Source organism: Durio zibethinus, chromosome 4, assembly GCF_047325235.1.
Source record: "Durio zibethinus cultivar Kanyao isolate XHJ-2024 chromosome 4, ASM4732523v1, whole genome shotgun sequence".
Taxonomy (NCBI): domain Eukaryota; kingdom Viridiplantae; phylum Streptophyta; class Magnoliopsida; order Malvales; family Malvaceae; genus Durio; species Durio zibethinus.
In genome coordinates this window covers 17,808,834-17,824,763 of record NC_143165.1, presented here as the reverse complement: position 1 = coordinate 17,824,763, position 15,930 = coordinate 17,808,834, and the positions used below count along the sequence as shown (strand labels likewise).

The 15,930-nt window shown below is 33.2% G+C and overlaps 1 protein-coding gene and 1 pseudogene across 9 annotated transcripts; one reads left to right on the top strand and one right to left on the bottom strand.

Annotated features, from left to right (window-relative positions):
• Nucleotides 1-6,718: 6,718 nt before the first annotated feature.
• LOC111288050 (lipid phosphate phosphatase 2-like) lies at nucleotides 6,719-13,504 on the bottom strand. 9 transcript variants are annotated; one of them, XM_022878802.2, is made up of 9 exons: nucleotides 12,801-13,504; nucleotides 11,789-11,948; nucleotides 10,717-10,937; nucleotides 10,511-10,598; nucleotides 10,305-10,414; nucleotides 10,087-10,180; nucleotides 8,439-8,627; nucleotides 8,270-8,329; nucleotides 6,719-7,145 (listed from the first exon to the last, which is right to left on the bottom strand). In XM_022878802.2, the coding sequence occupies exons 2-9, from the start codon at nucleotides 11,820-11,822 to the stop codon at nucleotides 6,943-6,945; spliced, it is 999 nt and encodes a 332-aa protein (XP_022734537.1). In that variant the 5' UTR covers nucleotides 11,823-11,948; nucleotides 12,801-13,504; the 3' UTR covers nucleotides 6,719-6,942. The 9 variants fall into 9 exon arrangements, with proteins under 9 accessions (XP_022734537.1, XP_089615936.1, XP_089615939.1 ...); XM_089759810.1 differs by having other exon boundaries at nucleotides 10,087-10,225; nucleotides 11,789-11,994; nucleotides 12,801-13,071; XM_089759813.1 differs by having other exon boundaries at nucleotides 11,789-11,915; nucleotides 12,801-13,010.
• On the top strand, nucleotides 12,194-14,059 carry LOC111288965 (large ribosomal subunit protein eL28z pseudogene; annotated as a pseudogene).
• The last annotated feature ends 1,871 nt before the right edge of the window (nucleotides 14,060-15,930 follow it).

The window sequence follows — 15,930 nt, the reverse complement described above, 5'->3', positions numbered from 1 at the left end:
TGGAAGTAAACACAATGATTAGAATGAGATGAATTATAATGAGAATAGAAATTTAGCGTTAAAAGCATTTGATTAAAATTTGTGTATAATAAAATTTTAAATTATTTTTTATTTATGAAGGTAATAAATAATTAAAAATTATTTTATATCAAATGCCATGATAAATTCAAGATTGATTCTACCAGTTGTGGGATTTGATAGTTTAAGAAAAGATATGTGTGATGGTTCAGGTTTCGGCATAAAATAGTGCATGGTCTTCCTTCTCTAGCACGAGTCCATGCGTCTTACCTCAACCAAATCCACCTTTGGTCATTTCGGGGAAGGGAGGTGGGAAAGATGATGGGGGTTTAAATTAATGATTATAGTGGTGATGGTCCTACTGGGATGGAATTGGCAGTACCGAATGATCAACACGTTGAAGTAGTTGATCATTCTATTGTTATGCTTAATGCTTAACTCCCTTTGTGGGACTTTGATCATTATTTATTTATGATGCCAGTGTTGTTTTGGAATTGTAGAGAGGCTGGCAATGTAGAATTCTTTCGTCATGGAAGGGAAATGGTAATGGCGAATCATGAAGATGTATTGATTATTGCAGAACCAAAGATTAGTGGGGCGGTAGCTGATAGGGTCCTGAGAAAATTGTCATTTGATCACTCTACTAAAGTGGATGCTAAAGACTTTTCGGGTGGCATTTGGGTATTGTGGAAAGCAAACATTAGTCAAGTGCAAGTGTTTGAGAAAAGTGAGCAATTTGTTTCAGTACTTATCACAGATAGGAGAGGGTCAAAGTGGGTTCTTACCGCAGTCTATGCAAGTCCGAAACCTGTAATTGGAAACCAACTTTGGGAGTATTGGATGGACTTCGATGAATTTGATAATGTACCGTGGGCATGAATTGGTGATTTCAATCAAGTTCTGTCTGATAGTAAGAAGCAGGGGGGTGCTTCAAAAAATATTAGTAGAATAGAATGGATAGGTTCCGGGACGTATTATTCTCTTGTAACTTGTTAGATTTGGGAAAGATAGGTAATACATTCACTTGGTCTAATTGCCACAAAAAAAGGGAGGTAATCAGGAAAGGGCTTGATAGATTCTTATGTAATGCTTTGTGGAGACATGGTTCCTTGAAGCTTTTGTTAGAAACTTACCGATGGTTTATAGTGATCATTGTCCATTCATTCTATGTCTGCAGGATGTTGTGGAAATCAATAACTATGCCGGGCCGTTTCGCTTTGAACTAGAATGGTTAACTCATGATTCCTTTACGAATTTGATCAAAGATAACTGACAGAGAGAGGTGAAACTTAATGAAAATCTAGAATATCTTACAGGTATTGTCAAAAAGTGGAACTCTAATACCTTTGGTAATATTTTTCGTAGAAAGAGATCTTTGTTAGCTCGATTGTTGGGTGTGTAGAAAAAACTAAATATGGGGCTGAATCTTTTTCATTTTAATCTTCAAGAGGAGCTTAGTAGAGAGTACAAGCAGATTTTGCAGCAGGAGGAACTTCGTTGGTTCCCAAAGTCCAGATCTCAGTGGGTTAATTTTGGTGATCGTAACACAAAGTTTTTTCACACAACCACTATTGTTAGAAGGAATAGGAATGGCATTGTGTCCTTAAAAGATGAAGATGGGATACGGTGTTCAGATTATGCTTCCCTAAAGAGAATGGCTATGTATATCTTCTTAACAGTTTATTCAACTGAAAATCCTGATGATTTCATTGATGATTTTTGTCCAAGTTCTTGGGTCCGAATGTCCGCCTCGCAGGTTGATTTCTTGGCACAGGTCCCACGAGATGAGGAGATACAACGAGCTTTATTTTCCATGGCTACTTTTAAGGCTCTAGGTCCGGATGGCTTTCAAGCAGGCTTTTACCAAGCAAATTGGGATGTGGTGAATGAATCGGTATGTAATTTTATTAGGCAGGAGTTCTTAACAGAGAGCTTTGATAGTATATGTAGTCCAGTGTTATTGGTTCTTATTCCTAAAAAGGAACACCCTGAAAATGCTTCGCAGTTTAGACCGATAAGTTTATGTAATGTTTCGGTGAAACTTATCTCAAAGATCATTGTGGTTAGGTTACGTCCTTATTTGAAGGATATTATTTCTCCTACTCAATGCAGTTTTATCCCTGGTCTCAGTAGTACAGATAACATTGTGATTGTACAAGAAGCAGTGCATTCATTTATGAGGAAAAAAGGGAAGATTGGTACTATGATGATGAAAGTTGACTTTGAGAAAGCTTATGATCGTATCAGTTGGGATTTTTTACGGTGGGTGTTAATGGATTTGGGCTTACCATCATCTCTTATTTCACCAATAATGTTTTGTGTGACTTCCAAGGAAATGAATATTCTTTGGAATGCTGAACTGACTAGTTATTTCAAGCCAACTAGAGGATTGAGGCAGAATGATCCACTATCCCCCTATCTGTTCGTACCATACATGTAAAAATTATTGGATATTATAGACAATGCAGACGGTAACAGTATTTGGAAACCGGTTTGCCCGTCTCATGGTGGCCCTCAGCTTTCACATGTTTTCTTTGCAAATGACTTGTTTCTTTTTGGTGAAGCTTCTGCTGAACAATGCTCTATTATGGTGGATTGTTTGAATCAGTTTTGTTCTCTTTCAGGTCAGAAGGTAAATTATGACAAATCTAGTTTTTTTATGTTGACTAATGTTTCAGAATCAGTTACAGTTGAGGTTGGTAGAATTACGGGTATGCAACAAAGTTTTGATTTTGGGACTTATTTGGGTGTTCCAATTCATTCATCCCGTGTTTCCATTCATACTTATAGACCTCTTGTGGATAAGGTGACGAAAAGGCTATGTTCGGGGAAAGCAAAGCAGTTGTCCTTGGCTGGTAGAACGATTTTGGTCCAGTCACAAACACAATTGCCAACTATACGATGCAAGTAGCTAAACTTCCTGTAGCAGTAACAAAGGAGATCGATGCTTTGAATAGAAAGTTTTTGCGGGGAGGCACTGAGAATGTTCGAAAAGTTGCTTTGGTTAAATGGGATAGTATATGTCGACCCAAAAAAAGAAGGTTTGGGGTTTCGCAACACATCAGATATGAACAAGGCAGTGTTGGCCAAGCTTGGATGGCCTTTAGCTGAAGGGGACAGTGGTTTATGGGCTAGGGTGTTGAGGGCCAAATATTTAAAACGGGCTCATTTCTTCCAAGCCTCTAAAAAATCTAGTGCTTATGCTTGAGAAGTATTATTTGGAGTAAGGAGTTGGTAATGCAAGGGCCTAGGAAACTTGTATTTAATGGGAACAAAACCTCCTTTTGGAGTGATAAATGGTTGGGTAGTCAACCTCTCAAGACAAGATGTAACCGAGTTCTATCAAGCATAGATGCATCGCAGTGTGTTAGTGATTTTGTGAATTCAAATGGGGATTGGGATTGGAGTAGGATTAGGGATATACCCGAGTCGATTAAAGATCAGTTTGGTGTGTTTTCATTGTCTTATAATAGGGAGGACCAATTGTTTTGGTCTGCTGTTTCGAATGGTATTTTTTCGATAGCTTGGCTTACAAGTTGTTATTAGGTGATCTTCAGCCCAATATTAATTGGTTAAAGTTGTGGAAATTGGATGTGCCTCCTCGTACAAAATATTTTTTCCGGTCTGTATCGCATAATAGGATACTAAAAGAAAGGCGTGTATGGTTAAGAGGGATTTCAAATTTAGCCTCCTATCCAAGATGTCAGAATCAGATTGAATCGTCATTACATGTGCTTAAAGATTGCAAATTCTCAAGTATGTTATGGAATTGTTGGATTCGGGGGTCTACCTTGGAACATTTCCTTTCTTTGTCTGATTGGATCATTTTTAATCTTGCTAGAAGCAATGTTGTGCATGATGGAATCCCTTGGCCGATTTTGTTCGCGTTTGGTTGTTGGAATATTTGGAAATGGAGGAATAAATGCGTATTTGAACAGGGATTTTCTTTACCTGATTATGCTGCTAATATTGTCAAAGACTGTGCTTGGCAGTATTTTGCTGACCGTCAGAGAAAAGGACTTATGTAAAGTAGGTCTCTCTTATTGCTTGGAAACCTTCCCCATCTACTTTTCATAAAATTAATATGGATGGTGGTGCTTTTTCTAATTTAGGTGATTTGGGCATAGGAGACATTACGAGAGATTCTGATGGTTATTGGATATTTGAGTTTACTAGAAAATTGGATATGGTTCAATGCGTAAGGTTGAATTATATGCAATTCAGATGGGACTAAAGTTAGATTGGGAGAAAGGTTTTAGGTGAGTTGTTATTGAATCAGATTCTCTATTGACAATTGAAAAAAACGATGGGTTCTATTCATGTGAAAGATCCTCTTTACCATGTTATCCATTAGTGTCAACAATTTATCAGCAAAAAATAGGGAGCGTAAAGCTCACCATAATTTCAGAGAAACAAACTTTTGTGCTGATTATTTGGCTAACTTGGCTTTTAGTTAAGCTGATAATCAATATGTGTTAGATGACCCTCCAATAAATTTAGTTCGTTTAGTGGACGAAAATCTATTAGGGATTTTAAGGCCTAAAGCCTTAAGATTGTAAGTGGTTCTACCACTCTTTTGCATAAAAAAAAAAAAAAAATTAACAAAATAATATGCAATTAGTGATATATATTTTGTATCTTATGATAATCTTTGTATTAAAATTATAATTATTTCTTAAAAAATAATAATACATTTACTCATATAAAAACAACTCATGTTTATTTAATCTAAAACTATATTATTAAATTATTTTTATGTATATTTTAATATTTAAAAAGTTGATAATTTTATTTAATAAAAATAGTGGCACATTAATTTATATAAAATAACAGTTAAGATTTTAAATATTAAAACTTATAAAAATACTTTAAAATATTTAATATTTAAAAAAAAAACTTATAGCAATTATAAATATTATTTAACAAATAATATCAAACATATGAAATATAAAACATAATAAAGCAAACTAATTTAAATATAAGTACAAAATAAAAATAAAAGGCAAAAAATATTTTAAGAACTAAAAAATTAATAATGGTTAATATGGTGAAAGGTTTGTCAAAGTGCCTCACTGGACCTTTATCCCTCCGGTCCAAAATTATTAATCCAATGTAGTTGGATACTGTCTTCTTCATATTCAAATTATTTGAAATGATTGGCAAAAAATAAATAAATAAATAAATGGTTTAAATGGTGAAATTGTAATAAAAAGGTGCTAAATCACAATAATTAAATCCAAATGAGGCTTTAATAATTTAGGATATTTATAATTATTTTGAAAGAATGATAATATTATAAGTTTAAAAATTCAACAATGAAAAAGAGAAAAGACATAATATAAAGATATATACCATTCAAAATATTTGAATACCTTTATTATTTAATCTTAATGATGGTGAGATATCAAATTAATTCATTAATAAAGAATAATTTACCTGTCGTTACGTTTGAATTACAAAAAATAATCAAGGCTTCATAGTACGGCATGAACAAAGAAACTGTTTTAACTCAAAACATTAGCTAGTACAAAAAGTAACTATGATCTTTTAAAGGAAAATTAAATGGAAAGTGTAAAGTTAACCTAAGTTATAATAGCTCCTTGTGCTGCCGATTCCCACTTGGGTTCTCAATACTACAAATCGCCCCTGGGTTCTCGTCGTTGTAGATGGTCTCTCGATTCTCGCCCATGGGTTTCTCACTACCACCAATCGCCTTTTGGGTTCTTGCCATTGCTGATCACTCCCTTGGTTTTCACAGCTACCGCCCACCCATGTGTTTTCACCACCGTCGATCGTCCCTTCTATTCTTGTAACTACAGATTGCCCTCTTTTGTATTTGAGCGTAAATTAATCTTTAAATTGTATTTTAAAATTAATTCATCATAGTTACAATTTTTTATTTTTACTCATTATTTTTGTTGAACAAATTCACTAAATTAAAAGCAATCATAAAAGTAAGTTTTGGTCATTATTTTCTTAGAAATAAAATTCATGCCCATGTCCCTAAGCTTTTGGTCTCATGATTAAAAATGTTTGACTAAAGATGTTTAAAAGAACATCAAAAATTTAGTTTCGGATCAAATTTTTCCCTTCTCTCTTATTTGTATTAAGATTTTACTTTTTTTATATAATAAAAAAAAAATTCATGCCCATGAATTTTTAAGGGGGAGTTTTATTTTTTATTTTTTGTATTGCATTCGTGGTTAAAATTTTTCGTTGATAATCGATTCATGATAATAGAAAGTAAATTTTTTTTTTTTTTTTGGTATTATAATGGTGATTAAATTCGAATATTTTAAGCCCTTACATCGTAATTTATTACAAATATTAATTGTCAAAAAGTTAGGCTTTAATTTTTCCAAAGAAGGCATTATATTTAGTTCCCACTTCAACCTTCAAATCATAATTTATGACAAATATAACTTGCCTAAAAATTAGGCTTAATTTTTCAGATGAAAGCGTGACACTATTTGGAGGATAAGTTTATAGATAAAAAATATATATATATTTGATACACACCTCACAAGTTAACAGAATGAGACACACTCTTAGTATTTTTTTTTTAAATAAAAAAATAATTATAAAAATAAAATGCGTCACGCTATTATCACTGCTGGCCTAGTTAAAACCGCATTTACCCAAGGAAAAGAGTTAATTAAGCTGAGTTCATACACTACCTAATGCACAGCTGCCCCCAGAGTTAATTTTAGTAATGGTGGTGAAGATCGTATCTTTTGATTCAGTTGTGAAATAAAGCAAACAAGGTCTCTTCATCATCACATACTGTTGGAAATGATTTAACAAATATGACATCAAGGAGAAGCAAATCCATATTTCAATACCTAACAAACGAGTGTAAGAGCAAAATATATTGTAGTAAGCTCAAAGACTATGGACATCTTCTCTACAGTCTAAATTCAATAATTAATATCTCCTCAGGCGGTTGGTTTCGTCCAGAATAGGGCTAGAGTCATGAGTACTGGCTCCAGACGGTCCCCTGCCATGCTGCGTATCGACATATACACTCTCCAGCTCTGATTGTTGTGCATTTGAACTATTGATGGTGTTGGATGGATTGCAATTTCGAGACTCTGCCAACTTCTGGAAATAGGCATGAGGTCCCCAGCCTGCACGGTCCATTAGAAAGAAACCTAGTGATAATTAATGGTATGATTTCTCTGATATATGCCTACGTACTCTTAAAAACTGCCCTGGGAGTTCAAGGTCAATGACAGTTGACAATTCTTATCAGCATGAAGAACCCAACGGCATCAAACAAATGGAAACTGCCTTTCACCTAATCTTTAGCATTTATATTTCGTTGTATATCAAGCTTTCCCCTCCTTATCCTACTCCTCTTCCTCCTTATTTTCCCCATTATTCCTGATGGAAGAGGAGATAAATATTCTATTTATGTCGTCACGAAAGACCTAGGAGTTGCAGTAAAAGATATTTAATTGTCCCCCCGCCATTTTAATTTTCCATTGAGTAAGAATCCAATTAAATATAATTTACACCAAAAATCCTTCCAAAGGCGGCACTACCAAGTCTAATATGAAGCTCCCTTGAGCTAAGCAATGACATAACTACACTGAAATCCTAAATTCACAAAAAAAGAAAAAGCTTGACCTGTCCACATGAGCAAAATAACACAACAGAAATATCCAATCCATCAGTGCATAAATGTTATAAGGCGGAAAGAATAAAACAGTAGTTGAAATGTGCAAGATGGATATCATCTTTATGCTCATTATATTCGTATTGACTAAGGGCTAGTTTAGCATTACTACAGTCGTTGGAAAATATTTGGATTGAAAAAATTATGTTTAAAAGATACCATAAAAAGTATGATTAGAAATTTTAAGTATTTAGTATTAATGTGAAAAAGTACTGTGAGTAATTGAAATGTTGAAAAAAATAAAATATTAGGAATATAGGGATAATATGGTAATTTTCTATCCCAAAAACACTTTTTCATCACAAAAGCACCTCAAGGAGCTTTTTGGTTTAGGTTTGCAAACTAGCTTTTTAAACCCAAAAGCTTTTTTTTTTTCCCTGTTTAGCTTTGAGGTTGGGTCAAAAGAAACTTTAAAATGCAAAAGCTACTTTCAACAGCAATGCTAAACTAGGCTTACATGTTCCAATGTCAATTTATGAATAATTATATCAAATACTAGAGGTAGCCAAAAGGTAATATAGGGAAATAGCCATAGAGTAATAAAAGTTGAGAATAGTGCCCTGAGGAACATACCATCTACATCATATGGGGCTGGAAAGAATTGCATGTAACAAAATGATGAAACTGTTATCCCTGCAGAAAGAGTTAACAACAAAAACGGAAAAAGACTTGTCGCAACGTAAGGAATATAAAGAGAAAATTAATAAAAATTAAGAAAAAAAATGGTGTCCAAGAGACAAACCTAAAAGACCCCCAGCAAAAACATCTTGCCAATGATGCCAATAGTCATCAACTCGAGAAATTCCCACTAAAGCGGCAATAAGTAACGGTAAGAAGACAATACATAGCTTCGCTACATGGCCCCTGTGATCAAATACCCGAATTTTCCCAGACAAGTATAATGCAAGAAAACCAAGACCTGCAAAGGACCCTGCATGTCGAAGAACAAAGTTCCTTCAAAGTCATTTCTAGTTTTGTAATAAACTCAAGGTAAAATGAAAGCAAATACATAAGAAATGACAGCAAAGCTCATAATTAAACCAGCACACTTGTATGTATACCCAAAAATAAATTACCAGATATACAAAAGGAAAGAAGTCAAAACAAGAATAAGAACAAAAAATGTCATGTAATATCATTGTAGCCTCATACTATGTCCATTTCAGAACATGTGGATAGTTGAACACAACTTTGCTCGACTAAACTTTAGTCTTCTAGGAACTTTGCTATACTCTCTATCCAATAAAATCCAATCAATCATCCAATTTGACTATAGCACAAGCTAACTTGTGATCATCACAAACATACATACCTGCACAAAACCTTGTTTTCTCTTTTTGGTATTATGAACTATTTAATCCTTCTATTTATCTAAATAGCATTATATTTTCATCTTCAAAATTAAAAAAATTTTAAAAAAAAGAAAAAAATAGCATTACTTTTTCAATCTTCGATAATTGGTAAAGTACAACCATGTTGAAAGAAATAAAGGCACATTTAGATACTATTTATAAGCAATCAGAATTTTGCTTTCCTTTTAATACATCCATGTTAATGAGGATGCTGTAATGGATGTGTGGGTCTACAAGAAAAGATAAGATTAAAAATAAGTCCATTCAAGAAAAAGTAGGGGCACACCAAATGATGACGAAATGAGGGAGACAGATTTAAGGTGGAATGGGTATTCTTAAGGGAAATCCAATTGCTTATTAGAGAATTTTGTGTCAATAGGGGTGGGGTAGGCCAAAGAAGACATGGAGGGTAACTATAAAAAAACAATATCTTTCTTAAAGAGCTCACTAGGATATTGTTCAATACAATCCATGTAACCAACCAGACAGACTGCAAGAAGGTTGAGGTCTTGTTCTTCAATCCAATTGCTTCAAATTTCAAGATCTAAAACATCCATCTAGACTACTATAAATCACAGAAAAAACAAGAACTTTAATGCTGTTCTTTTTTGAATTCCCCAAAAGGAAGTGTTGTTGAATAACAATCAAACTGTTTTGAAATTGTAAAAACAATGAAAATAGTTTTGGTGGATTACCTTGCCAGGGCATTATCTTCAGACTATATGCAGTGTGTTTGCAAAAATTCAGGAAGCAAAAAAAAAAATGAAAGAAGAGAGGAAGGTGAAGATGATTAACAAATGTGTTTTTATGCTTATTATAATAACTAAATAAATAGAAAAAGTGCTGATATGTTTGTATCCTAAAAAAATTAAAGTCAAATTCCACCCGGGCTTAGGAGGTTAGCACATCACACGTCTGTGCAGACAGTCATACATGTGCTACATGCAATCTCCAATAAACATAAAATACTACATCACAAGTAGAGGACCACAACTCAAGTTAAAAAGCCATGATGCTGGAAATAATTAGACTGCTTACACGAAGTGTGACCACTGGGGAAACTTTTGTGTCCTTCCTTGATGACACTCTTTAATCCAGTACACATAACATCCTTTGTCACAGGGTCAAACACCTGTGCATGTATGATGCAACAATTGCATGTTGACAAAGTACAGGACTGATCAAGACTGTTGATTATGTAAACTTAAATTCACAAAAAGAAATAAAACCGAAATTAGGGAAAATAGGAGGCTAACCCCTTTTCCATCGGGGAAACAACGCCAAAAGAAGTCTGGACGAGGTCGACCAACAGCATCTTTAATAGCATCAGTTATAACACCAGTGATAAGTACGGAAAACAGAAGGCCTGAAGATAAAGGCAAGCACCAACCGTTACTAAATGCAATTACATACAGACAAAAAGTGAGGCACTTTCAGAATCACAAGGGAAAAGTAGTGTTACCCAGTATGGCATGGTGTAGATCATAAACATCCCTTCTGATGAAATAGCAGACAAGAATGACAAAAAATGGAAGTATTATTGCGATCATCTGTTCCAAGGAAGAACATAAGCATTATACTTTAGTGTTGTCATTGATTGACTCTGAACAAACTCTCTTGCCAAAAAGTAATTCCAGTAAGATGGTATATCTCAATGCTAGAACATACAGGAACGGCCCAAAAGGGAACGGTATTGTCTTTCAAGGGGTATGACAGGTCAGTCAACATATCCTCTCCGACAAAGCGGTGAAATGGTTCTATAACATTTAAAATGACCTCTATCACAATGAGAAGCAAAAGAGTGAGCCAGTCATGCATGTGTGTCCTTGCAACTTTAACCCCATGGGACCTTACAGTGTGCGCAACCAACTGGATATCTGGCATCTTCACTGATTTTAAAACATATGAAAAGGTTAATACATGAAAACAAAAAGAAATAGTTGTGCGATGACAAAAGAAAACAATGATACACGAATACAGTGAAGATTACAATTACCAAGACAGCAAACAAGAAAACAAGGATCATGAGCATGAGCAGTCACAATAATAGCACACCACAAACTAGCAACAACAACAACAAAATAAAATGCTAATTTTGCAGGAAATAAAGGTCAAATCATATAAGAACATATCATAGAATCCTATAATAAGTAATAGATGCATTGGAACATTGTAAAGGAGTAAAATTCATAATTTATAGTACAAAGAGGGCTTATATAAAGAAAAAGAAAAATAAAAATAAAGCAAAACAAACTTATTAAATCAAAGGATAACGCATAAAAAAAGCCTTTGTTCTTCCTATGCTTCCACTCACTAATTGTCACATGAAATTTTCTAGGGTGCACAAAGTAAATTTGTTGAGAGGATGTATAATATCTCTGTAACATGGTGACGAAGTAAAGGACAGATAGTTTCACAAAAATCACAATTCAATGCTCGTGTTACAGGGATGAAACTAACCACTAGGGACCCAACCTACATGGCTAATAAATTAGTACAGCTTGTGAGGATCTACTATGGTATATATGTAGAGACTTAAACCCATACTTATGAAACACCTTTTGTGCAACTGTACTATAAGACCTTAGAATCAAAGTGAACAATATCTCATGTAGACAAACACAATAATGCAAGGGCAATGTTTATCTAAATTTAAAAGTAGTATCTGCTTGAGGTGATCAAGGAAATGAAAAGGAAGACGATAAAGGATGGTTCTTCTAAACAGTTCAATGATGGTTACTTTGCTTCAACAAAAGGCACTCGGCTTCGGACATTTCTACAAATTGGATGACCCTCTTGCAAAAAGGACCTTCACAAATCCGCAGCACTTCTAATTGGAGTAAACACCATCATCCAACAATGCAAAGCTGACTCTACAACCACAGGCATACCTTTTTCAGCTGTTGAAAAAAAAATCACAGGTTTTGACTTGATCTAAAACTCTTCCTTAACAACAGAAATGCATATTGATTAGCCAAAAGAAGCATGCTCAGAAAGGATAAGATAATTTTAACAAAAACTGCAAGATTGATAGAAGAGTAGGAAGTTGGCACACAGAACTAAGCTGGGCAGAGAACAGATTAAAAGGGAAAGCCTTGATCTCAACTCTATTGAGAATTGCCTGGAATGCATGTATATATTTCATATGGGGGGAAAGGAACCAGAGGATATTCAAGCAAGGACAGCACAAATGGTGGACAAAGTCAAGGAAATTGTAAGATATAGGCTGCATGGATTGAAACTTATTGCAGGAGATATGGTAAACAAAAAACTTAGTGAAGATTGGAATCTGAATGTAGATTTTTTTAGAATAAACTGTTTATGAATTGTCTTCCTTTGTTTGTTAAGTTGTAGATCAGTTATATTGTAGCAGATTCCTGCTGACTTTGGATAAATAAAAATTCAGCTTATCCAAAAAAAAAGTGCAGATTCAAATTCTAATTCGAACCTCAAAAGAATTATTGCCTTAAAATTAATGGATTAAACAAAAATTCCGAGAAAATAATATGAATCCAAAACAAGAACGCTAAGAGTCAAATAAACCAACAAACAAACAGAGTCTCCCACTCAACTGTGTTCAATCGAGAGTGGTAAAAAAAAAAAAAGCAAAATTCCGTTTTCGTTTTTACATGCGTCTTTCCCTTTATATGCCTTCAATTTCGCAATAACCAAACAAAAATATCAAAAAGAAAAGGAAAATGAAAGTAAAAGTTAGTTGATCTAACAGAAATAGTGCCAGAAAATGAACTAACCCGTCGGAAATTTTGAACTTTTGAGAATAACGATCCAAAAGACGCGACAGAGATTCGGTTAACAGCAAACTGAAAAGCGCTTTAAATCTATTTTCTTTTTTCTCTTTTTTTTTTTTTTTTTTTGGTTTGGGCGGAGGATAGCATACAGGGAAGGTGCTTTTTCCCTTCTTAGAATTATATAGTGAAGGTCTGTTCACTTCTCTTCTCTTCTCTGTATTTATTGCAGCTTTAAATTAAAATAATAATAAAAGTTGAGGAACAGATGGGGACCGAGCGGCATTTTTAATTTAGTTTCTTTTATAGTGTGAAGTTGGCGACAGAGACAGAAAGGTTACAAAAAGAAACCAATAGTTTTGCTACTTAAAAATTTTATTCCGAATACTCTTATTTCCTAAAATAGGGTAGCTTTTGCACAATTTTATAAAACAAAGTAACACAAAGACCAATTATAAGCTAGCAATTAACCTGAAAAAGCTTTATATAGGAACTTTGGAGAAAAAAAAAGAGTTTATTCATTGAAACGGTGGAAATCATCATAGATTCGAGCAACCATGCTTTTTCAGTAAAAGCAAAGTACGAATTTTGAACAATCTGTTTTTTATCAGCCTTATGCTAACATAGGGATGCAAAATTTATTGCCCCTGGAAAAAAAAACCTTATTTCTGGAATTAATAGCCGCAAATTTTGCTGCAATAAAAGACACAAAGGCAAACAGCCATCATATAGGATCAAGATATAGGATTTGTTTTACATTTTCCATAGAGAGGGGGGATTTCAAACAGAATTTGTTTTAGTAAAAGGAGAAAAAAAAAAAAAAAAACAGTCCGAAGACAGTTGATTTGGGAGGTAGTAAAGAAAAACAATTGTTTTTCTAGTGAATCAATTTGGAAGAGGAATTGCTAGCGTTCAGTTCAGCAAAGAGCCCAACAATGTCAATTCCTACAAACACTCGGGGTTGGCAAACAAGAGAACAGTCAGCATTCAACGCGGGGGCAAAGACCAGTCTGTGCTGCTAGCAACGACCAAGACTTAGAAGCAGAATAAGCCTTGGAGCTTGCCAAGTTTTTCAGGAAAAAGGAGTTCCCCAGGATGGCCAAGGCAGTCAAAAACCAAGTGACAGACAACTACCGCAGGTCAGATTTAACGAAAGCAGCCCTCGAAAGGTTGAGTTCTGTGCATAGGAGTTTGAAAGTTGCTAAGTTTGGTGTCAAGAAGAGGAACAAACAAGCATTGAACATCCGTGGCAGGAAGTGAGGTAGACAGTTGAAGTTGTATTTGTATAATGCTGCGATTTTCATTGTTCTGGTCACTTTTTCTTTTACCCTTTTTAAAATTTTCGTATTTTCATTGATGATTTTAGCTAGGCGGTAGATTTTATATCTAAATTTTGAAACAGAAGTGGTCCTTATAAGTTTGTTTTCGGGATTATAATATGGTAATTTTGAAAAAACAGAAACAAGGGTTAGAGGAGAAGCTTACGTGATAATTAAATGCTTATATTGGCAAAAAAATACCTTATTTTAAGAAATAAGAATAAAAATACCCGATTTTGAGAATAAAAACTTTTAAATACTTTATTTGAAGAAAAAACTCAAGAAACCAAAGACAAGTAAAATTGGCTTTTATTAAGATAAAATACTTCAATAATTAAACAATAATATTTAAATTTGAGATATTTAAATTCCATTGTCTCTCGGCTTAGTGGTCATTAAGACTTTAAAGATGACAATAGGTTTTAATTTTGAGTCAAGATTTTCTCCTTTTTTTTTAGGGAATGTTTGGTTCAGAAGAAAATAATTTTGCCTCCCAGATTCTTATTTTTTGTAATTTGATCTATTAATTTGGTTCAAGGAATGTGATAAATAATTTTTTTTTTAATTTTTAAAAGTGTCAAGAAGTAAAAAAGTATGAGGAATTAAAAACTCTTATCTCCTTATAATCTTGTTAAGATTTTAATTAGAAAATAAAATTTTTTCCATATTTACCCTCCATTAATTACATTTTCATATTATAAAAATAATATTATTTACCTTAGAAACGTGATAATTTTTTATAAAATATTATGAAAATAATTTATTCTTAATATATTTTAGGATAAATTATATAATTGATCACATAACTATTACAGTTATTTTAAAATGGTCACTAAAATATTAAAATTTTCAATTTAGTTACTATTTAAATAAGTATTTTTTTAGATCATTGTATCGGTAAATAATAACATTATCTAATGTGGCTTAACTGATCAAAAACACTTTGATGACATGGCCCATATTTTTTTCACGTCACACATAAATGAAAAGTCAAATATTCCTAAGAGATTTACAGCCTGTTTTTTTTTTTTTCTCCCTTCTTTATTTCATTCCCTAATCTTTGCTATTCATTCCCTCTTCTTTTTACTTCTTCTTTTTTGTTTCTTCTCTTCTGGTTAAGGATGGAAAACCCTTTATATGATTTTTTTTTTTTTGTCATTATGGAATACTAACTGAGTTGAAGACCTCTTAGTCAAATGATAATCTTGGAAGAAGGTAAAAAGGGTTGCAGTTCTTGGTTAAAACTTATCTATTTATTAATGAGAAATGCATTCATCTTAATAATCTTAAATGCGTATAAACCAATGAATTGGGGATGCTTTTTGTGTCTGAAACATTTTATCTTTGATACTGCTATAACTTATGTTCAATTTTCTAATTTCATATTCTTATGCAACATTTTAATCATGAGGCTTTAATTTAAACTTTAAAAGGACATGGATATTGAGTATCTACATAGATTTTAAGTGTCAAATACAAGTATCCTCAAAATTTTAGCACTTAAATAGATTATCACACATCATACAAATTTAATTTTTATATGATAACTTGACTTTAACAATAAAAGTTGTAAATACTTATAGTTTTTAGGGTAATTATTCGAGTTAATTATGGTTCTTAAGGTTTCCACCAAGGTTCCTAAAAATGCTCAAAAGTGAAGGGTTGAGAGATATCTGCTTTGTAATATGTTACTTGAAAGTTGAGAGGCAGAAAACAATATTTTTTTCTTTTTATATCTCAAACCTGGGCAACATTTTATTTATTTTTTATATGTTTATAGTCTATAGCTCTTTGTTGAAAAGATGTTTATATGTGTT

Coding starts and splice junctions, on each gene's coding strand:
- LOC111288050 (XM_089759810.1), bottom strand. CDS start 11,822: ATGTCCGAAGCCGAGTGCCTTTTGTTGAAGCAAA. Junction 10,938..11,788: donor GTGCCTTTTGTTGAAGCAAA/GTAACCATCATT, acceptor TTTTAAAATCAG/TGAAGATGCCAGATATCCAG. Junction 8,628..10,086: donor CCCCAGTGGTCACACTTCGT/GTAAGCAGTCTA, acceptor TTCGACATGCAG/GGTCCTTTGCAGGTCTTGGT.